Below are 23763 nucleotides of genomic sequence, written 5' to 3' on the forward strand. Positions count from 1 at the left end.
ATCAAAATCCCAAACCCAAAATAAGATTTGACATGGTAGTGGATCCTTGACCTATTGCTTGACGTGAAGTACAAACTAAGAATATCAAATTAATGGATGAACGCCACAAAGGTAGCACCTTTAATAAGTTCGGTGAAAGTTCAATGAAGAACTTCAAGAGAAATAAACCTTACTTGGAATTGTATTCGGCCAAAAATATTCCTTCCTAATTCAACAGAGAGTTGGCTACTTATAAAACATCAAAAACCCATGACATCAGTTCAGCCGATAAAAATAGGCTATGATATCAATTTGGCCAATAAAATAGCCCCACATAACCTTAAGCATGCCATGTCATTTAATGAAACATGTGCAAGTCACATGCCATGCTTAATTGACACAATTGGCCCACTATTTAGCCCATAAAAATTCCCCAAATAGCCCTTATTGGCTTAAGGTTCCAGCTTCACACGTCTTTAGACAATTTACCATCTTAGGCTCTTCAAGAAAGTCCTTTTCTTTAGTGTCCATGGCCCTCATTGACTATTGCTCAAGCAACTTCTCAATTAGTCCTTGCGTAGCCTCCTTGACCTTCTTGGCTCTAGCTCTTGTGATGGGTCCGCTTGGCATGTGCAAATCATCCTGTGCAATCGGAGCTTGTTGGTTCATATCATTCCCCCTCTCCTCAAAAGGATTCGTCCTCGAATCATCACCTACATCAAAAGGGGATAAATCAGGAACGTTGAAAGTTGCATTGACCTTATACTCACCCGGTAGATCCAACTTGTATGCATTGTCGTTGATCTTTTCTAGCACTTGAAAAGGTCCATCACCCCTTGGGTGTAGCTTTGTTTTCCTTTTAGTAGGAAAGCTCTCTTTTCTCATATGCACCCATACCCAATCTCCCGGTTCAAAAGTAATGAACTTGCGCCCCTTATTAGCTTGAGATGAATATTGTCGGTTCTTCTTTTCGATGTGCTGCCGTGCTTGTTCATAGATCCTCTTCACCAAGTCAGCCTTGTGTCGTCCATCTAAGCTAGCTTTCTCATTCACAGGTAGCGGCATCAAAGCCAATGGAGTCAAAGGATTAAAACCATAAACAATTTCAAATGGAGAAAAATTAGTAGAAGCATGCAAAGTTCTATTATAAGCAAACTCAACAAGTGGTATGCATTCTTCCCATGATTTTTAATTCCCTTGAATGACCGCACGCAATAAGGTAGCTAAAGTCCGATTAACTACTTCGATTTGACCATCGGTTAGAGGATGACAAGTAGTAGAAAACAATAGCTTAGCTCCTAACTTTCCCTACAAAACCTTCCAAAAGTAGCTAAGGAATTTAACATCCCTATCACTCACAATTGTCTTAGGAATGCCATGCAATCGCACAATGTCCCTAAAAAATAAATTGGCTATATTTATGGCATCATCAGTTTTATGGCAAGAAATAAAATGTGCCATTTTAGAAAATCTATTCACCACCACAAATATAGGGTCCATACCCCCATTGGACCTAGGCAAACCTAATATGAAATCCTTTGAAATGTCTACCTAAGGTTCACTAGGTACAGGCAAAGGAGTATAAAGGCCATGAGGTAAGACCTTAGACTTAGCTTGTTTACATGAAATGCATCTAGAACACACACTCTCTACATCTCTACGCATTTTTGGCCAAAAGAAGTGTTCATGCAGAATATCTAAAGTCTTTTGTACCCCAAAATGTCCCTTCAAACCCCCGCTATGTGACTCTCGCACAAGCAATTATCTTAAGGAGCAGTTAGGCACACAAAATCTATTCTCCCTAAACAAATATCCATCATTCCTATAGAATTTATGAAACACATCTTTATCACATGCCTCATACACATTAGCAAAATCAGAATCTTTAGCATATAAATCCTTTATGTACTCAAAACCCAATAGCTTAGTGCTAAGTGTAGTAATTAAGGCATACCTGCGAGAAAGCGCATCAGCCATAATATTCTCTTTCCGCTGCTTGTACCGAATGACATATGGGAAGGTTTTGATGAACTCTACTTAATTGGCGTGGCGATGATGTCGCTTACCTTGCCCCTTCAAATGCTTTAATGATTCATGATCAGAGTAGATCATGAATTCTTTAGGCCATAAGTAGTGCTGCCACGTCTTCAATGCCCTCACCAAGGTATACAGTTCTTTATCATACGTGGAGTAGTTCAATGCTGTCCCATTGAGCTTTTCACTAAAATATGCAATGACACTTATCCTGCATCAAAACAGCTCCAATACCAATCCCGGAGGCATCACATTCAATCTTAAAAGTTTTAGTGAAATTAGGTAAAAACAACAATGGAGCAGAACATAACCTATCTTTAAGCATTTTAAAGCATGTTCTTGTGCATTATCCCATTTAAACCCCATGTTCTTTTTTATCACTTCAGTTAAAGGTGCAGCAATGGTGCTAAAATCTCTCACAAACCGCCTATAAAAACTAGCCAACCCATGAAAACAACGTACATCAGTCACAAATTTAGGTGTTGGCCAATCTTTTATTGCTTTCACCTTTTCCTCATCCACTTCTACGCCTTTAGCACTCACCTTATACCCAAGAAAATAACCTTTTCCATGCAAAAATTACATTTCTTTAGGTTAGCAAACAATTTTTCTTTTCTAAGAACATCTATTACACTTTTCAAATGATCCAAGTGATCATCAAGATTCTTGCTGTACACTAGGATGTTGTCAAAGTAGACAACAACAAATCTGCCTATAAATGCACACAACACATGATTCATCAAGCGCATGAAAGTACTAGGTGCATTGGTGAAACCAAATGGCATAACCATCCATTCATACAAACCGTACTTTGTCTTAAATGCTGTTTTCCATTCATCACCCGGTTTCATTCTTATTTGATGGTAGCTACTTTTTAAATCAATTTTAGAAAAGATGCAAGAGCCATGCAGTTCATCTAACATGTCATCTAGTCTAGGGATAGGATATCGATACTTTACAGTTATTTTATTGATGGCTCTACAGTCCACGCACATCCTCCATGATCCATCTTTCTTCGCTATCAATAGCATGGGTACCACACACGGACTCATGCTCTCCCTCACATGCCCCTTGGCTAGCAGCTCCTTAACTTGTCTTTGAAGTTCCTTAGTCTCCTCGGGGCTGCTCCAATAGGCCGGACGGGTTGGAATCGTAGCCCCGGGGATGAAGTTAATCTGATGCTCAATTCCTCTAATCGGTGGCAAACCATTGGGCACGTCTGCAGGAAAGACATCCTTGTATTCCTGCAGCAAAGAAACAACAGCACTAGGCAAGGAAGAGGTGAGTTCGTTAGTGCTCAAATATGCCTCCTTGTACTTGAGTACGACTAGAGGTCTTTGTGCATAAAAAGCTTTCTTACACTTTTTTTTTTTTGCATACAAACTCACTTTTTCCTCTCTCACTGTTTTTCCCTCACTTTTACCACTTTTTTTTTCTAATTTCAGCTCCTCTCTTGCCCTCATTTTCTCTCCTTTTTTTTTTTTCAATGCCCTCTGCCTCTCCTTTTGTTTTATTCTCAGCCTCTTTTTTGTTTTTCTCATCATTTGCTCTTTTCAATCTCACTTAATTTTCATACACTTGCTTATGGGTCAATGGTGCAAGGGTCACACTCCTCCCATATTTTATAAAGGAATACCTATTCTTGAACCCATCATAAGTGACACGTCGATCATATTGCCATGGCTTGCCCAATAAGATGTGACTAGCATGCATAGGGACCACATCACATAGAATCTCATCAGAATATTTTTCAATTGAAAATACAATCAGCACTTGCTTATTCACCCTAACCTCCCCACACTCATTCAACCATTGAAGTTTGTAAGGCCTAGGATGTTTTATGCAATGCAACCCCAACTTCTCTACTAATGCAGTACTAGCTACGTTAGTGCAGCTCCCTCCATCGATGATACACACCTTATCATGGATGTAACATCGAGTATGAAATATATTCTCACGCTGCTCCTCATTTTCATCTTTCACCACATGCATGTTTAAAGCTCTCTTAGTTACTAATGCCTCGCCATGGACAGCATACTCAACATCACTAGACTCTTCTAGTGAAGGCATGGACTCATGATCACTCTCTTCATCATCGGTCTCAATAGTACCATCATCTCTCATAATCATTGTTCTTTTATTTAGGCATTGTGATGCAATATGGCCAATCCCCAAACACCTAAAACACTTGATATTTCTGTACATACTAGGTTGAGAAGAAGTTGTACCTTTTTCATGGCTGCCCACTTTGTCTTTGCCTTTCTCCTTCTCTTCCTTGGATTTGGAAACAACCCTTTCTTCTTTTGATTTCCCCCAATTTGGTTTCCATGTGGAATGGAAAGCCAAAGTTGTAGCATGCTTGCTTCCATCCTTGTGTTTGAGTTGCCTCTCTACTTTCATTGCCATATGCACCATGTCCTCTAACTCCACATAGTGCTGCAACTCCACTATGTTAGCAATTTCCCGGTTCAACCCACATAAGAATCGTGCCATTGTAACTTCTTTATCTTCCTCAATATTTGTCCAAATCATAGCCATCTTCATCTCCTTGTGGTAGTCCTCCACACTTTTGGTACCTTGGGTAAGGTTTTGAAGACGTTGGTGTAAGTCTCGGTAGTAGTGGTTTGGTACAAATCGCTTCCTCATCACCGCCTTCATTTCAACCCACGTCTTAATAAGCCTTTCCATGTTTCTACACCTACTAAGAAGAATTTGATCCCACCATACCAGTGCATAGTCAGTGAACTCCACAACTTCCAATTTCACCTTTTTTTCTTCGAAGTAGTTATGATACTCAAAAATGAGCTCAACCTTCCTTTTCCATTCAAGGTATACATTCGGGTTATTTTTCCCTTGAAAAGGAGGGATCTTCATTTTGATGCTTCCGATGTTTCTATCGATGTTATCTCGACCCCTTGGCTCCTATTGAGGTTGCCGCTCTTGCCTAGCACCTCGATAAGCAAATCTGCCCATACCGTCATGTTCATCATTACTTGCTTCATTGCTACCTATATCATGTTCAAATTCAGCAATTAGAGGAGTATGTGGCCTTCGCCGCCTTTCATTGGATTGCCCTCTTCTCAGTCCATCAATTGTAGCGTCTTGTCTATCCAATTTATCTCTGAACTCCTCAAAAACCATATTGAGTCTTTCAAACTGCTATTGAATGGCTTGTAAGGTGAAGAATGAGTCTTGTGGAGGGTTCTCATTCTCGCTACCTTTGTTGGAAGTTTCAGCGCCAACCGCCTTTCTACTCATGATTTCAAACCTGCAAAAAGGATATTAGAGAGAAAAAAAATTCCTCATTCACTCCCTCACGTGTTTACCCTCCAAAAAATGACACTCAACGCTCGTGTTTTGACACAATTTTTTTTTTGGCTTTTCCCCTCTGATACGCTCACACACGTGCCTCTTACCACTTAGGATTTCTCTTTTAGTTTTTTAATGAACTAATCCCAAACAAACCAATAGTTCAACCAAACGCAGTAATTGAATCAATGAATTAGAAACAAGATATCAATGAAAATAACAATAGAACAACTAAATCAGGACACAAAATAACGAAGGAAAGACAAAAAGAAGTCAAGAAAACAATAATGACGCAAATGAAATAAGAAGAAATTCAATGAAACAAAATAACCAACTCGACCAAGGATATATTCAAACACAAATCATAATAATAAATCGAATAGATTTTAGAATGGACTAATATACAGCCAAAGGAGAATCCAAGTTAAGTGTAGCCACAAATTGCACAAACCTTAAAGCCGTCGTCTCCTTTTTTTTTTTTTTTTAATGCAAAATATTGCCTTTTCTCTTTCTTTTTTTTTTGAATGCCCAAAATGGCTTTATTTATTTATTTATTTATTTATAATGTGCTCTAATCGGCGTTGCTATGTTTCTTGCAATTTTCAGCCACAAAAGATTCAATCTTGATGATGGACGATATTAAGAAGAGATGGAAAATTTCGAAAACAAGAAAACAAGATTGGTAGATCGGATGATAGAAGAATATGAAATAAGGATAAATAATTATAAGATAAAAGAATTTTCAAAAGCAAACAAGAAAAATAAGATAGATAAAACCTGATGATTTGAATCAAAGCTCTGATACCAAATGATGCAAAACCCCAAGAATGAACGTCCGGAGACCCCAAATCAGATTTATCAAAACCCCAAACCCAAAATAAGATTCGACATGGTAGTGGATCCTTGACCTATTGCTTGACGTGAAGCACAAACCAAGAATATCAAATTAATGGATGTACGCCACAAAGGTAGCACCTTTGATAAGTTCGGTGAAAGTTCAATGAAGAACTTGAAGAGAAATAAACCTCACTTGGAATTGTATTCAGCCAAAAAAATATTCCTTCCTAATACAACAGAGAGTTGGCTACTTATAGAACATAAAAGAAACCCATGACATCAATTCGGCCAATAAAAATAGGCTATGACATCAATCTGGTCAATAAAATAGCCACACATAACCTTAAGCATGCCATGTAATTTAATGAAACATGTGCAAGTCACGTGCCATGCTTAATTGACACAATTGGCTCACTATTTAGCCCATAAAAATTCCCCAAACAGTCCTTATTGGCTTAAGGTTCCAGCTTCACACGTCTTTAGACAATTTACTATCTTAGGCTCTTCAAGAAAGTCCTTTTCTTTAGTCTCCATGACCCTCATTGACTCTTGCTCAAGCAACTTCTCAATTAGTCCTTGCGTAGCCTCCTTGACCTTCTTGGCTCTAGCTCTGGTGATGGGTCCGCTTGGCATGTGTAGATCATCCTGTGCAATCGGAGCTTGTTGGTTCATATCACTACATAATCAAGTGAAGTACCAGAAGGATAAAAAAGTCCTCAGTGAAGTACCAGAAGGATAGAAAAGTCCCCGCAAAGCTGTGTCATGGACATAGTGAATGATTCATCGAACTGCAGCCATATGAAGGTGCCGAGGAGAAGCCATGAACTGGTTAACCTGTTGGACTGCATAAGAAATATCAGGTCTAGTAATTGTAAGATAGACCCAGCTGCCAACCAGCTTATGATAGGCTACAGGGTTTGATAACAAGTCACCCTCTTCTTTGCGCAGCTTGAGATTAAGTTCCATGGGAGTATTAAGAGGGGTAGAGTCCTAGAGAACCGCAGTAGCCACCAAATCCTGGGCATACTTGTGCTGTGATTGAAAAATACCATGTGAACCAGCAGTAATTTCTAGACCAAGAAAGTACGTAAGAGATCCCAGATCCTTCATGTGAAAAGAGTCCTGTAAATACTGCTTTAATTGGGAGATCAGAACCGAATCAGTACCTGTGATGATTATGCCGTCAACATACACCAAGAGGATGACAACACCAATCTCAGTTTTGTGAAGAAACAAAGATGCATCATACTTGCTTTTGAGAAAAGCATAATTGAGTAGGGTAGAAGTAAATTTCTCATACCATGCATGAGGGGCCTGTTTGAGACCATACAAGGAGCGACGCAACTTGCACACTGCCGAAGTAGTGATGGAGAGTAAACCTGCAGGAGGATGCATATAAACATCTTCCTTGAGATCCCCGTGAAGAAAGGCGTTCTTCACATCCATTTGGTGCAAACCCCAATTTTGAGAAGTGGAAATAGCCAAAATTGTGCGAATGGTGGTCATTTTGGCCACCGGAGCAAAAGTCTCCTTGTAATTTACTCCATGTTCTTGATTATTTCCAACAGCTAATAAGTGAGCTTTATACCTGTCCGAACTACCATCAGACTAACCTTAATAGAATAGACCCACTTACATTCAAGTGGAGTCACACCTGCAGGACAATCCACCCCTTCCCAAGTCTTATTAGCCTCAAGAGCACATAGTTCCTCCTGCATGGCCTGCTGCCAGCATTTCTCTTTGACTGCTTGTGAGTAACCAGTAGGAATAGCAATAGAAGATAGAGTGGCAGACAATGCAGAAGTAGTAGTACGTGCCATACGTAATGGGAATCAATAACAGTCAGGAGGACCAGATACTCTAGAGGAGCAGCACAAAGGAGCAGATGGCAAGATAGGAGCAGAAGGGGGCAGCACTGGAGGTCTCCGCTGGTATACCATGCCTGGTTGGAACCTTTCAACGTGAGTACTAGGAGCACTAAAAGTGTCATAAAAAGAAGGCAAGAAGGCAACGGAAGACTCCGGTGAGGAAGACATAGGAAAGAACCATTGATTTTCAAAAAAAGGCACATTCCTTGAAACACGAACCCGATTAGAGTTTGGATCATAGCATAAATAACCCTTTTGTGTGACACTATATCCCAAGAAGGTGCTACGGATGAATTGGGCTGAAAGCTTGTTTCTGTCTGGTGGGGGAAGATGCATAAAGCATACACACCCAAAAATGTGAAGATTTGTATAGGTAGGATTGTGATGATAAAGCCTGAAATATGGAGACTCGAAATCCAAAACTTGGGAAGGAAGTCTATTTATAAAAAAGGTTGTTGTGGTAAGTGCTTCTACCCAAAATATAGGAGGAACCAAAGACTCAAAGAGCATGGTCCAGACAACATCTAAAAGATGACGATTCTTTCGTTCAGCTACTCCATTTTGTTGTGGAGTATATGGACAAGAACGTTGAGAGATAATACCTTTAGATTGCAAGAAAGATTGGAACTCATGAGACATATATTCCCCACCCGATTCGGACCGAAGAATTTTAACAGCAGCTGAAAATTGAGTGTCAACAAGAGCTAAGAACAGTTTGAATGTATGAAAAACTTCTGATTTGTGCCACAAGAAATACGCCCATGTATATCTGCTGTACTCATCGATAAATGTCACAAAATATTTGTATTGGACATGAGAAATAATAGGATTAATACCCCAGACATCACTATGAATGATCTCAAAACTGTGGGTGGCTCTACTTAAGAAGGAAAGGGTAAAGTCTTACTTTTGCCAAGTTTACAAGTTGCACAATCAGGAAACGTAGTGGAAGAAGAATGCTCTTTATTATTCAATAGACCAGATTTCAACAAATAAGATAGAATCCTTGAATTAGGATGACCAAGGCGCTTATGCTCGATTCATTTGACACTCTAGACTTATTACAAAGTAAAGACAGTACGGAGAAAGAAGGTAAGCTTTGTGGAAGAGGTAGTTGTAGAGAAAAGAGACATCCATGCTTAGGCCTCTTCGCTACCAATTGCCCTGACATTTGTTCCTGCACAACACAACCACCATGAGTAAAATGCACATTATAATTTTGATCCACAAGCTGGCCAACAGAAACTAAATTCACAAAGAGATTAGGCGATACAAGAACATCCTTAAAGGAAGAAGATACATCACCAATTGCCACAATGGGTAGAGCACTACCATTAGCTGTTTGAATATGTTAAGAGCCACAATATTCTCTGACATTACTTAAACCATGGAGAGAATTAGTCATATGATTAGAAGCTCCTGAGTCTAAGATCCAAGAGGGAGATGAAGAACCAGTACCTTGAAGACCCAATGCTGCAAATGCACTCACAATCATCTCTTGCACTGTTTCTCGAGTTAGAAAAGGTGCTGGAGGCTGTAAAGCAACAGCAGAAGTTGCAGCAGGCATAGCTGGCTGTAAGTCACCAGTAACAACATCGCGATAGACCTTGTTGGAGCGTGAAGGACGAATAGTACCTTAATAATGTGCCCTGGCTGCTCGCAGTAATTACAAAATTTCTGATGACAGTTAGGGGCAATATGGCCATATTTCTTGCGACTATAGCACTGTGTGGTGCTCATGTCACGACCCTTCCCCTTGTGTCACGGGCTAAGCTTGTTTAGGGCATTATGCTTGCCTATGACCGCTTATCTCGTGTGTTTGGAATGGGTTTCCATCATGTAAATACTAGTGTAGGGTTATTTTCTAGTATTTATTTCATTGTAAGCCAAATAAGGCAGTATGACTCCTCGGTCACTTTGATGTTTCCTAGTGCCAGAGTGAGAATGGCCTAGAAAGCTCTTTAGGGGAGGGTGAGTGTTCATCAGTCATTGTAAAACTCACTAGCAATTGTCAACGTGCTTAGCCTACTTGCCTCCCTCGCTAAGTACAACATGTCAACGGAGGATTTGTTAATGAATTACGTTTGCTTTAATATTTACTGCTTGGTTGCCACGACTTTCATTAATTGATTATTATTTCCGCTTCTATCTGATTGAATGTTAATGAAAGTGCATCGTGGATGAATGTTGGTAAACGATAGGCTGGCTAGTTAAGCAAGAGTGCTTTAGCTAGCACCGCACGGCCCTTCACAACGGTGTGAAAAAGGCGGACCGTGACATTTGGTATTAGAGCCCAAGTCGGTGACACTTGGTGAGAGCCCAAGGTTGAGTTGCTACGTGAATTCGATTGCCTTCGTTGTTGGATTTGGGAAGCTTTGGTAAGTGACCATGGCACCAAACAATGCTGAGAGGATCAGCGTGCTGGAAGCACAGGTTGAAGAGTCAACCAACACTATGGCCGCGGAGGTGGCCCAGATGAGAGAACTTGTTGATGAAGTGAGGGGATCACAAAAACATCAAGCAGGTTTGATAGGCGACATGTCAGAGGACTTTCGCCACACTGTGGAAACTTTGCAAGCCCGGATGGCAGATCTGGATGCAAAGGTAAATGTGATGGTTCTTGCTATGGGGAACTCCAACACTCCGGGAGTTAGCAAGACCAAGGTGCCAGAACCCAGGACGTATGGGGGTGCCCGAGATGCCAAGGAGTTAGAGAACTTCTTGTTTGATGTGGAGCAGTACTTTCGCGTTGTGAGGATGGCCTCAGAACAGGCAAAGGTGGATACTGCAACCATGTACTTGGTTGGTGATGCCAAACTGTGGTGGCGTACCAAGTACAGAGAAATTGAAAATGGAAACTGTGTGATTGATAGTTGGGCAGACTTGAGGAGAGAGCTCAAGGCCCAATTCTTTCCTGAGAATGTTGAGTATAATGCAAGGAGAAAACTGAGAGATCTCAAGCATACTTGTTCAATCAGTGAATATGTGAAACAATTTTCTGCTTTAATGTTGGATATTCGGGATATGTCGGAGAAGGACAAGTTGTTCTATTTTCTAGAGGGGATGAAACCGTGGGCAAGAACTGAACTTCATAGGCAAAGGGTTCAAGACTTGTCAACTGCACAAGCCGCTGCAGAGCGCTTGACAGACTACGCTGGTGATGAGACCGCTTTGTCCAAACGGTTTGGCGGAGAGGGAAACAGTGGAAAGTTTTTCAAGAATGGCAAACCCAAGAGTGGGGGAGCCGACTCTAAATCATCAACCTCACAGGAAGCTTCGTCGTCTCAAGGGTTCAACACACCCAATGGAAAGGGGAAGAGTAAAATTGAGTGTTTTTTGTGTCGGGGTCCTCATAGAGTTTTTGAGTGCCCTCACAAAGCATCACTTAATGCCTTACAAGCTTCCATTGTAGAACAGGCAATGGAAGACGATGGGGAAGAGTATGATGCCCCAAGGGTGGGTTCAGTGCGGTTGGTGAACGCATTGGAAAAGCAGGAAAAAATACCGAAAGTTACACGAGCAAAAGGGTTAATGTTTGTGGACTTGAGGATAAATGGGAAGAGTACTCGCGCTATGGTGGATACGGGAGCTACTCATAATTTTGTTTCGCAGTTGGAAGCAGGAAGACTCAACTTATCCTTAGAGAAGGATACAGGACGCGTGAAAGCAGTTAACTCTGTAGCCCAGCCTACTCTGGGAGTAGCCAAGCAAGTGGTTATAAAGCTTGGACAGTGGGAAGGTCATGCGAATTTCACAGTGGTGCCATTGGATGACTATCCAGTCATTCTAGGAATGGAGTTCCTAATGGGGACGAGGGCAGTGCTGATGCCTTCGGCTGGTTCCCTGTGTCTGATGGGAGATCACTCGTGCATGGTGCAAGTCGTTGCAACGAAAGGAGACGAAGGGAAGTCCCTTTCAGCCATACAACTCAATGAAGGATTGGGTCAAGGTGAGCAAACACGTCTAGCCACGGTGGTGGTAGACAAAGAAGTAGGCCAAGAGCTGGAGCCTACGACCATCCAAGCGGTGTTGGATGAGGATAAGGAGGTGTTTCCGGATAAGCTGCCTCAAAATTTGCCTTCACGACGGACTGTGGAGCAAGAGATCGAGTTGTTATCAGGAGTGAAACCACCTGCTGAAAGGCCATGTTGGATTGCGCCTAGAGAGATAGTAGAGTTGGGGAAGCAACTTGATGAAGTGGAAGCGGGATGTGTTCGCCCTTCCAAAACATCGTTGGGAGCATCGATGTCGTTTCAGAGGAAACATGAAGAGCATCTACGGAAGGTGTTCGACAGGCTGAAGGGAAACAGTCTGAATGTGAAGAAGGAGAATTTCTCTTTCGCTCGGCGGAGCAACAAATTCCTTGGTCAAGTCGTTGAACAAGGTCGTATCCGGAGGGGTATGGAGAAGGTAAGGATGATTCAAGAACGGAAGATCCCCACGACAGTGAAGGAGTTGCGTTCCTTTCTTGGCCTTACTAGTTTCTACAGGAAGTTCGTTAAGGGGTATTCGCGGAGAATGACTCCAATGACAGGACTACCGGGGAGGTATTATTGGCCGCACACGCGGGATGATGTGGTTGATTATACCAAAACTTGTCTCACTTGCCAACAAGACAAGGGGAAGCGGAAGAAGTATGGTACTTTTGTGGCCGCACCAAAGTACTGTTCGGCAGAGGGGACGACACAATTGTTCCTTGTGACTGTTGTGAAAAATTGGGGTTTTCCCGAAGTTATTATTTGTGACCAAGATTTAATGTTCACTGACAACTTCTTAACAGAGTTTTTCAGGATATTCAGGTCACCCCTTGACATCTCTTCGAGTTATCTTCGACAGACAGACAAACAGATGAAGAGATTCAGAGAGCTACTAGATGAGTACTTGTGCCATTGTGTCAACGACAACCAGAAGAGTGGCGTGCAACTACTTGAGGTGGCTCCGTTCTGTGGCAACGCCCAAAGGCGCTCAACTACAAACAAGAGCCCTATTGAGCTTGTTACAGACCAGCTGCCACTGTTACCTCACACAGTGGGCGAGCCGTACAAACGAAAGAGTCTCAGGGCGTACATCTTCACCAGTGAAGGGAGACAGAATGCAAAGTTTGCCCAAGCCTATCTGGAGAAAGGTTTTGAGCAGATGAAGAAGTGGGCAGATCAAGAGAGAAGACCGCAGTCTCGTGTCAACTGCCTCAAGCCATTCAACGCCAACACCAACAACCTGAGCAGAAGTCAGTCAAACAGTGCAGAGTTGAAGACAGTGCAACCTGACAGACCAAATGTTAAACAGATCCTTGCAGACAGAAAGCTCATATCCTCAAGGAAGAAGCGGCAGAAGTTCCTAGTGAAGTGGAAGTGCCTTGATGACAAAGAAATCAGCTGGATTTCTGCGGAAGATTTGAAGCCATTCGTGGACAAAGTTGAAGTGTACCTATCGCCAAAAGTCTACGAGGACGTCGACCGCATAAGTGGGGGAGAATGTCACGGGCTAAGCTTGTTCAGGGCATTATGCTTGCCTATGACCGCTTATCTCGTGTGTTTGGGATGGGTTTCCATCATGTAAATACTAGTGTAGGGTTATTTTCTAGTATTTATTTCATTGTAAGCCAAATAAGGCAGTATGACTCCTCAGTCACTTTGATGTTTCCTAGTGCCAGAGTGAGAATGGCCTAGAAAGCTCTTTAGGGGAGGGTGAGTGTTCATCAGTCATTGTAAAACTCACTAGCAATTGTCAACGTGCTTAGCCTACTTGCCTCCCTCGCTAAGTACAACATGTCAACGGAGGATTTGTTAATGAATTACGTTTGCTTCAATATTTACTGCTTGGTTGCCACGACTTTCATGAATTGATTATTATTTCCGCTGCTATCTGATTGAATGTTAATGAAAGTGTATCGTGGATGAATGTTGGTAAACGATAGGCTGGCTAGTTAAGCAAGAGTGCTTTAGCTAGCGCCGCACGGCCCTTCACAACGGTGTGAAAAAGGCGGACCATGACACCTTGCCATGAGCAGCATAGGCAACTGAGACAGTATTGGAAGCAAGACGAGACTGCTCCATAATATTCTGAGTATTGAGGCGTTGTTCCTCACACAAGAGTTCTCCAAAACAGGCCTCCAAAGTCGGAACATGATCTCTATATACTAGAGAGGCACGAATAGATTCAAAGTCAGGCCTCAATTTCATTAGAAATTGGTCTCTTTGGCTGGTTTTGTGTACGTGTTGTACTATTGCCAATCCTGCCTCCAATCCTTCTGCAGAGACCATGGCTGTAACAAGGTCGGAATAATCATTCCACAAAATCAGAAAACCAGAGTAGTAGTCTTGAACTGATATATCCCCTTGAGTATAGTTAGCAATGAACAACTCAAGCTGGAAGCGCCTAGCATTGTTGTCTTGGTTATAGACTTGCTTGAGATAATTCCACATAGCCTTTGCAGACCTATGAGGACGCAGAGAAAGAATCAGATGTGGCTCCATAGAACCAAGAATCCAGGACATGATTTGATTATCTTTGGCATTCCAAGCTGCCTTTTCAGCCACAGACCTTTCCGCAGTAGATTCCCCTTTGCTGCTGCCATCTATATGTCCCCATAGCTCTTTACCCTTGAGAAAGGTCTCCAATTGAAACTCCCAAGCAGCATAATTTTTGCCAGTGAATCTGACACAAACATTATCTGACTTCTCCATAAGTACTGAGGCTATGACTGAGAAAACTAGGACTGAGATTTCTTAGAGAATGGCTCTGATAACATCACAGAATGGTTCAAATTGTCCTCGCTTTTGAGAAAGTCTTTCATTATGAAGGCAAGACTGCCAGTTACACAAGGAAACTTAAATCTGTACATGTTAATTACACAAAGTGATCTTAGGAAGCTATATATGGTGAGCCAGCTAATTTACATAGAGTGATCTTAGAAAGCTATACATGGTAAGCTAAATCTTCTCTCCTATTTATGAAAGTATATACAGCCTAGATTAATAGCTATTAACAAGGCATAATTTATGGTCTTCTATTGACATTCTATGCTTTGAGCAGAGGCTACAAACCCAATAAACTCCAAACTATATACCACAAATATGCCTTTTTCATATTTTCATATTATAGGTGATTTTGCTTCAAAACTTGCAAAACAGTCCCAAGTGTTCAACGTGAGCCCCAGGAGCCTTGCTGTAAATTAGGATGTCATCAAAGTAGACAGACATAAACTTTCCAATAAATGATCTTAGCATCTAGTTCAAAGGCCTTGTGGAAGTGCTAGATGCATTGGAAAGCCCAAATGACATTACAAGCCAGTTGTAAAATCCATCACTCATTTTTGTTAAAGCTTTATATACATTGTTGGCCCACAACCTAACAGCCATGCTTTTAAATATCGGTAGTGAGTAGCGTAATGTAACAGTAACGAGTGTAACGGGAAGCGAGAGTAGCAGATTTTACATAATGGGAAGCGGGTGTAACAGTCGTGAATTTTTTTCAAGCACGCGCAACCAAGGTCTTAAATTTTGATTTCGACTCAAATTTCGAAGCTCCAAAATTACGGAAATTTCGATTTTGATGTCAATTTCGATTTCGATTTGAAAAAATAATAGAAACTAGCAGTAAAGCATGAAATTATTTGTGAAACTTTAGAAATGGTTAACAAACATAATAATATAAGTTTTAAGACTAATATATTACAAATTAAATACATCTATGTTTTGTATGAAGTGGAAAAGTCGTAAAATAGTATGTGTATCAAACATGCTTGTAAGATAATGTACATTAAATATATTTAGTTAATGCAAATGAAATTCATAAATCATTTAAAAATTATTTATTATACAAATATTGATAATTTAGACATGAATGGTTAAATAAAATATTACTATAAGTTTATTTTTTCATATAATTTCAAAAGCACTTGTGATAACCTTTTGTTTCAATAAAATAAATTAAAAGAGAAATTTCACTTCACTCTTGAATCTCTCATTTGAATTTTGACAAAATTTCATTGCATGGTTAAAATTTTGACAAATTTCGCTAAAATTTTGAGGTTTCGATAAATTTCAAATGATTCGTTGAGATTTCGATAGAAATTATGCAAGACGGAAATCGACTGCCATTTCGATTTCGAGGGTGACGAAAATCGGAAATTTCGACAATTTCATGGAAATTTAAGACCATGCACGCAACCTTGTGCATATTAGTGTATTTGAATATTTTAATCTTTTAACCTTTCTTAGAAAGAGTTTTAATGTATTTTGAATCTCTTAGTTCAACTAACTAAGTTGTTCGATAAAGGCAAGAAGTTTACATTTGTTTTAAACCACCATTGACAGGAAAATTACGTGCATGTGCACATTTATACTTCTCATTGTTCTTATGCGTGATAAATTCTTATGTGTGCTAACTTAATTATTAAAACAAAATGCATTCTACACTCCATTAATCTATTAGACTCATAAGACATGAATAATACAAATATACAATAACTAGAAAAGAAAGAAGGTTGAAGTTGAAAAATATAGAACATAAATATCAAATTGCTAATGTTATCAAAATAAAATATTTTCCTAACAAGTTAGTATTTTCAAATTGTTAATTAATGCATCTCTTGTGAGTATTTAAAAAAAATAGTAAATTTTGTATCATTATTATCCTTATTATAATCTTTTCCCCCTCTCGCCACATAGTATATTGAGAATGATTTATGAAAGAGGGGGGAAAAAACAAAAGTGAGAAGAAAAATAATAATAATAATAATTTTTTTTGGTGTAATAGTCCTACAGCGGTTACATAATGGCTATAGTGGCCTTTACGTGACAGTTGTGGTCCATAACGGCCACTATGGCCGTGATTTTTCTTCCCACCAATTTTGAGGTGTATAACGGTATCGGGAACCCAAAAAACCGTTATGTAACGGCGTTACGTAACGGTCTCAACCATTATTTAAAATCATGCTAACATCTTAAGCTTTTAGGTAAAGTGGTATTCTAACATGGTATTAGAGCATTGATCGCCTTCAAATCTGATTTATCTAATTGAGTTTCATACTCTTTTTTTCGTTTTTTTTTTTTTTTTCTTATCCTACACTAATCAGTCTTGGAAACTGATTATCTGGTTGGTTTGAGAGTTGTTTAAGGGCACCCTTCCTCTTGGTTAGGTTGTGCAGCATTCTAGTATACTGCTGTTGTTATTCGTCTGTTCCACTGGCTGCTATCAGTTGTACTCTGGTTGTGGTTTGCTGATGATGCTGTTTTGCTGTGTGTTCATCATTGATTTCTTGCAATCTTGTATCAATTGCTGGTTGGTTTCAATTGGTGTTCAAAGACTCATTTTCTGTTCTTGCCTGAATTAGTTTCCAGTTGCTGCCTGCCATAATGACTGTGTCAGGTTGTTTAAATGTTTATTTTTTTTAGATAATTAAAGAAGGTATATTAGATTGAGAAAGAAAATTTACAACCTAAGGAGACCAGAGGTCCACCTGGAAAAAAAATAAAAGACAGAAGTAAAACAAAAAATAATAATAAAGAGGTCCACCCTGTTCTTTGTGGTTCAGTAATTCCTCCTAGGGTATTGGAAGTTCATTTCTATATTCATAGCTGCCTCTTGAAGTTATGGATTTTTGGAAGGTCTAAAGTGTTGTAAGTTTTATTTATTTATTTATTTTTTTGAGTTCCTCAAAGTTCTGTTTTGTGCTGGTGTGTGCTGCCTGATTTTTTAGCCATGCATATTGCCTCTTAACTGTAGCAGGGGAAGTTTTGGAGGACAAGGGTGAGGTTTGGACTGTGATCAAGACAGTGATTGTGTGTTAGGACAAGGAACTTGTGGAAATTCTCACATTTGCACACATTGTGGCAAGGAAAATCATTCCATTGATCACTATTGGGATCTCCTTGGAAACCCACTTGGGCCAATAAGTCTCTTGCGAAGGGAAAATATACTATTGATGTTTCAAATGCACCTAGCCACTCCACTAGGGAGTTCAATACATCATTTACTATTTCTAAAGAGGAGTTTTAACAATCTTTTTTGCATTGTTCAAAAGCTCTGAACTCGGCCTTTCACATCTAATGCTATTTTTGGCCCATTCAGGTACAACCGGGCTTCTTGCCTTTTCATCCTCTTCACCTTGGGTTATAGATTTGGTGCCTCCTCCCATATGACAAGTAGTCCTAATTTGTTTGAATTGAATCCCACTACTTACACTCTATGGTTACTCTTGCTGATGGTTTCGCTACATGAATTTCTAGTTCTCACAACATTCTTTCAATTCCTTCTATTCCTCTCTTTCATTTGTGTTATATGTGACTAAATTTCCCTTGAACCCACTATTGGCTAGTCAATTACTGAGTCTCTTAATTGTTTTGTGATCCTCTTTCCTTCTCATTGTCTTATTTAGGATTTTAGGGCAAAGAAGAGTATTGATGGAGGGCTTGAGAAGGATGGCCTATACTATATCGATGGTGATCATGGTGGATCCAATTCTTGTCATACAACTTTCTCAATTTCTATTCATGGTGTTTCTCTTGATCACTGGTACGCTTGTTTGAGTCATCCATCCTTTCAAAAACTACAACTACTTTTTCCTATGCTCAAGTCTATTTCTCATTTTGAGTGTTTTGTGTGTCAGTTGGAGAGCATATTAGGACATCTTTTCCATCTAGTGTCAAACCTTGTAGTAATCATTGTTTTCTCTTATTCATTCATATATTTGGGATCCGTGTAGAGTCAAGAATTTGATTGCTCATCAATATTTTGTGTCCTTTGTGGATGATTTTCTCGTATGACTTTTACCTATTTGTGAAAAGATAGGTCTAGATTCTTGAATGTATTTACTCAATTCTACTAGGAAATAAAAACTTAGTTTGACTTTGGTATCCAAATTATTTGATCTGATAATGCACTTGAATTTGTTCAAAATGATGAGCTTCACTATTTTTGCTTAGCTAAAGGGATTATTCATCAAACATCCTATATACATACTCTTTAGCAGAATAGAATAGCAGAATGAAAAAATAGACATGTACTTGACATGGCACAGTCTCTACTCCTTTATATGCATGTTCCAAAAACTTTTTGGATTGATGCTCTTCTTGCAACCTATTTTCTACTCAGTAGGATGCCCCCAAGTGTTCTAGGGGGACAAATTCCCTTCTTCATTGTGTACTTGGAAACATCCATGTTCTCTGTTGTGGCTTGTCTTTGGGTGCACATGTTTCATTCGTGTTCAACTTATTGGTCAAGACAAGTTTTCTCCTCGTGCTATTGTGTCTTTGTTGGGTACTCGAGAACTTAGAAAGCATATAGATGTTATGATCCCCACACTCACAGGAATATGTTAGCGCTGATGTAGCCTTTTCTTAGGCGGCTCCTTATTTATCTAGTGTCGGATCCTCTTTGAATGAATCTATTTTGATTCCATTAGTGATTTATGGTCCCCCTTGTCGTTTTGATCCTCCTATTTCTACCCTTATCCCTTTTAAGAAATCTTATGCTTCTCTTCCAAATCGATCAGTCACTAATCTTGAGAAACAACTGAGGGTTTATGAATGAGGGAAAGTAAGCATAGACATCACTACCACCATGGAGGTCCCTCCTTTGTTGATCATTGTTTCAACTTTTGGTTTTGGAGATCCATCCCAGTGTAGCTTTGATTTGCTCATTGCTCACTAGAGAGTTAGTCGAACATGTGCTCAGAAGTCATTAGCTGCTAATCATATTGCTCATTTTGTTTTAGTTCTTCACCTTCCTAATCCTATGCGTTCTTTTCCCTTGTCTATTTCCTCCATTTCTATCCCTTCCTTGCATGTCGAAGCACTTGTGCCTTGACTATTCAAGGGACATGGGATGGTGGATCTTCATCCTGATAAGGAGTTCATTAGCTATTGTTGGGTCTAAACCATCAAATATTTTCCTGATGGCTCTATTGAATGACTTGAGGTTTGTATAATTGCCACGTAGTACGCCTAAACATATGGTATTGATTATTTTTAGACATTCTCTCCTGTTGTTCGACTAAATTCTGTTTTTATATTGATTGGCAGTTGTATCAATTGGATCCTTGGATATGAAGAATGCCTTTTTGTATGGGGATTTGTAGGAAGAGGTATACATGGAGCAACCTCTTGGGTATGTTGCTTTGGGGGGGGGGGGGGGTAAGGGGAGGAGGGGAAAGTATGTAGGTTGAATAAGGCTATTTATGGTCTTAAGCAGTCTCCTTCAGCTTGGTTTGACAAATTTAGTGTTGTAGTCTTTGCATTTGCCTTTATCCAGTGTTACACTGATTATTTACTTTTTGTCTGCAGAAAGGAGACCAGTATGGTAGTTTATGTTGATGATATCATCATCATTGGTGGTGACAATAATGGGATTGTAGATGTTAAGCAATGGCTTGAAGCAAAATTTCAAATCAAGGACTTGAGGATGCTGCATTACTTTCTTGGTATTGAGATTGTAAGGTGTAGGAAAGGGTTGAACTATTGTGGTGAAAATATACGTTGGACTTGCTAAGTTAGATTGGCTTGTTGGGTGCTAAACCAGTCGATACTCCTATGGATCCCAATGTAAAGTTGTCTAGGGATGTTGGATCAGACTTTGAAGACAAACGTTGATATAGGCAGTTGGTTGGTAAGTTGATCTACTTGAGTGGCACTAGATTTGACATATCATTTGCAATGGGGGGTGGATTGTAGGTCTACTACTGGATATTGTACATTTGTTAGTGGTAATCTTGTACTACCGTGGCAAGATCTAGAGCTGAAGTAGAATATCGAGCTATGGCTCATGCTGTGAGTGAGCTTTTGTGGTTGAAGTTGCTGATGTTAGAGATGGGATTCTTGATAAGGAAGCCAATAGATATGTTTGTGATAATCAAGCTGCGGTTTATATTGCTAGCAATCCAATGTTCCATGAGAGGACAAAGCACATTGAAGTTGACTGTCATTTTGTGAGGGATGCTGTGTTGAAGAAGAACGTGAAGACTCCCTTTGCAAAATATATGGATTAGATAGGCAATGTTCTACGAAGCCTTTGTTTAAGCCCCCCTTGCCTAATGGTTGTCACAAGCTGGGGTTAGGTGATATTTATACATCTCCAGCTTGATGGGGGAGCTTTAGAAGAGAATATGTTATTTTAGTAATTGCATTGTTAATGGGGATATTTTTTTCCTTAACACTTTATTATTATTATTATTATTATTATTATTATTATTATTATTACATAAGAGGGCAGACCTGGAGCTGTGCGTAGACTCCAGGAAACTGCTGCCCTGTTTTTCCTCTACTCTGTTGTCTTCTCCTCCTATCTTCTCTACTTTTCTTCTTGTCTCCTCATCTCTAATTTTACTACAGTAATATTATTATCAAGTTATAATAATATAATATAACGGTTAAAATTTTTTAGTCTTTAGTGCCGCCACTTATTTTGGCTAATTAAATTACTAAGTGTTGAATTTTTTTTTTTAAATTTAATTATGATTGAAAATTTTAGAATGTGGATTTAATTAGCTATGTATAAAATGCAAATGGGGATCAATATGAAAAAAAAATTGGACCTAGTAGGCTTTCTTTATAATGTTGGCACATCTTATCTAACTTACAATTTTGGTTTCCATTAAGCACTTCGCTTCAAAGCTTTAGTTGTTAGGGTGTGGGCCAACAATGCATATCAAGCTTTAACACTCCCCTGCACATGTAGCATGATTGCATGTGGACAGGTAAACAATTAATTAATAGCACCTACTATGGAGAACAGATAAATTCTTAACAAACAAAGAATAAACACAAAACAAGATTAGAACTCAGGAATTGCTGGAAAACATGGCTTCAGTACCATGTTGTGCAACCACTTGACCTAAAAGCTTAAGCTGTTAAATTGTGGCCAAGAATGTATATCAAGCCGTTAAACAATTCCCAATGTTGTGGTGTAAAAATTTTATGTTGCTCCCTTAGGTATGACTTGATCATAGTTACTTTCACCTTTTCATTAGAACTTGGAACATGATAACGCCTTCAGTTTGCAGGTTCTTATTGTTTCTATTATCAGTTACTAATGCTGAACTTTGCCCTTAGCTTATGAAAAATGCATATATACTATTACATACCTGTCTTTTGTTCAGATGGTTACATTGTATCCTTATGACATGTTAGGTTTGGGATTATACTGGGTTAGGATACACACGATACAATGCTAGAGATGCGGATAAAGATGTGTTAGGGTAAGCATAAATATATTAAGGATATGAATTTGTTTTCTAATTATTTAGTTATTAATGGCTATATAAGTGTTTGAACTTTTGATTCAGGTGTGTTGTGGAGAATAGGGTGCTTCATAGTTCTCTGTTTTCATGTATACAGGTATTCATGATACCAGCCTATTCACAATTTTATTTGCTGAACATTATTGAAAAAGTTTATAGTTTGGCACACTCTGCACACACACACATGTATGTATTTGTATATGTATCAAAGTTGTAATGCTATGCATTTTAACCCAAACAAGGTGAGGATTAAGCCTTTTAGAATTTTATTTTATACATTGTGAACTTCTCATTGGTTGTAACCATACAAACTTAAATTTATTTAGTAGACCTTACTAAGAGATAGTCATAACATTACAAAGTTCAAATTGTGTTTAGGAACCAAGATGCAACTCTCAATAGTTTTGGAAAGGTTTAGGTTCTAGAGTTCAAAGTGACTCTATAACGCCCTAGTCCCAACTTATGGCCCGAGTGTTACTGTAGTGACGTTTGTGTACTTGATATACTTCTCAACAAATATATACACAGCGGAAAACATAAACATCCATCAAACTATTACCAGAGTTGTAACTGCCTGATAGATACATACAACTATTTTAACATCCATATACAATACTGTATGATACTCGACGCATCCTTGAGTCTTACAACATTTTACAAGTTTTGAAAACCTATAACATATCCTACAAAATCGAGCTCGTGGAGACGCTTACTCAAAAACAGATCGCTACCATGCCCTAGTCCTTGCTAATCTCAACCTCGATAAGGACCTGAAAAGACAGTTTGTATGATAGGGTGAGACACCTCTCAGGATAGGATGATTAAGTTAATAACAGTGTGTGGCCAGCATGCTTTAAGTGTTTAACAAAAACATAAACATATATAATCATCGTTTCCATAATTGTAAAATACGTAGCCCATTTTCATCATATGAACAGCCCCATAGTATATAACAACAATTACATAAATGTACAAATATGCAAGATAGAACACGCCCTCAAACTCTATACCATGTATAAATCCCCACAATCGGGGTTGACCACCCCTACTGTCTCAATAATGCCTGGGTACACGATCAAGAGGCAAACTCACACTAAGACCGCCCCTACTGTCTCAATACAACCTGGGTTCATATAGCTAACAATTCACCAACCGAAGAAGGGTAAACCCAGCTCCCCAAAAATATCAAAAGGCATATTCCAAATCCTCCAAGAAAATTGATAGTGCAAAAGAAGATGAGAAGCCATCTTAGAATTTTTGCAATGGAGCACACATACTTTGGCAGAGAGAGCCTTCAAAGGTCTCCTAATTTATAGCCCATTATTAGTATTAATTTTATTGAGCACAACCAACCAAGTGAAGGCCTTAATTTTTGGAGGAGCTGGGTCTAGGAATACTTCTACTATGAAGAGATTAAATAACTTTATCAAGGAGTGTGCTTCATAGGATCTTCTTCTCAAAAATGGATTTGCAGATGGTGCCAGGCCTATTGCTACT

General features: G+C 39.3%; 1 protein-coding gene across 3 annotated transcripts in view; it reads left to right on the plus strand.

Annotated features, from left to right (window-relative positions):
- The window catches only part of LOC131152154 (uncharacterized), a 74023-nt gene that overhangs the window by 38084 nt on the left and 12176 nt on the right, over window positions 1-23763 (plus strand). For all 3 annotated transcript variants that reach the window (XM_058103838.1, XM_058103836.1, XM_058103837.1), the window contains exons 6-7: window positions 22157-22224; window positions 22312-22363. In XM_058103838.1, the coding sequence (XP_057959821.1) occupies window positions 22157-22224; window positions 22312-22363 (120 nt within the window). The remainder of the gene's footprint in view (window positions 1-22156; window positions 22225-22311; window positions 22364-23763) is intronic.

The sequence above is a fragment of the Malania oleifera genome, chromosome 3 (genome assembly GCF_029873635.1).
Source record: "Malania oleifera isolate guangnan ecotype guangnan chromosome 3, ASM2987363v1, whole genome shotgun sequence".
In the NCBI taxonomy this organism is placed as follows: domain Eukaryota; kingdom Viridiplantae; phylum Streptophyta; class Magnoliopsida; order Santalales; family Ximeniaceae; genus Malania; species Malania oleifera.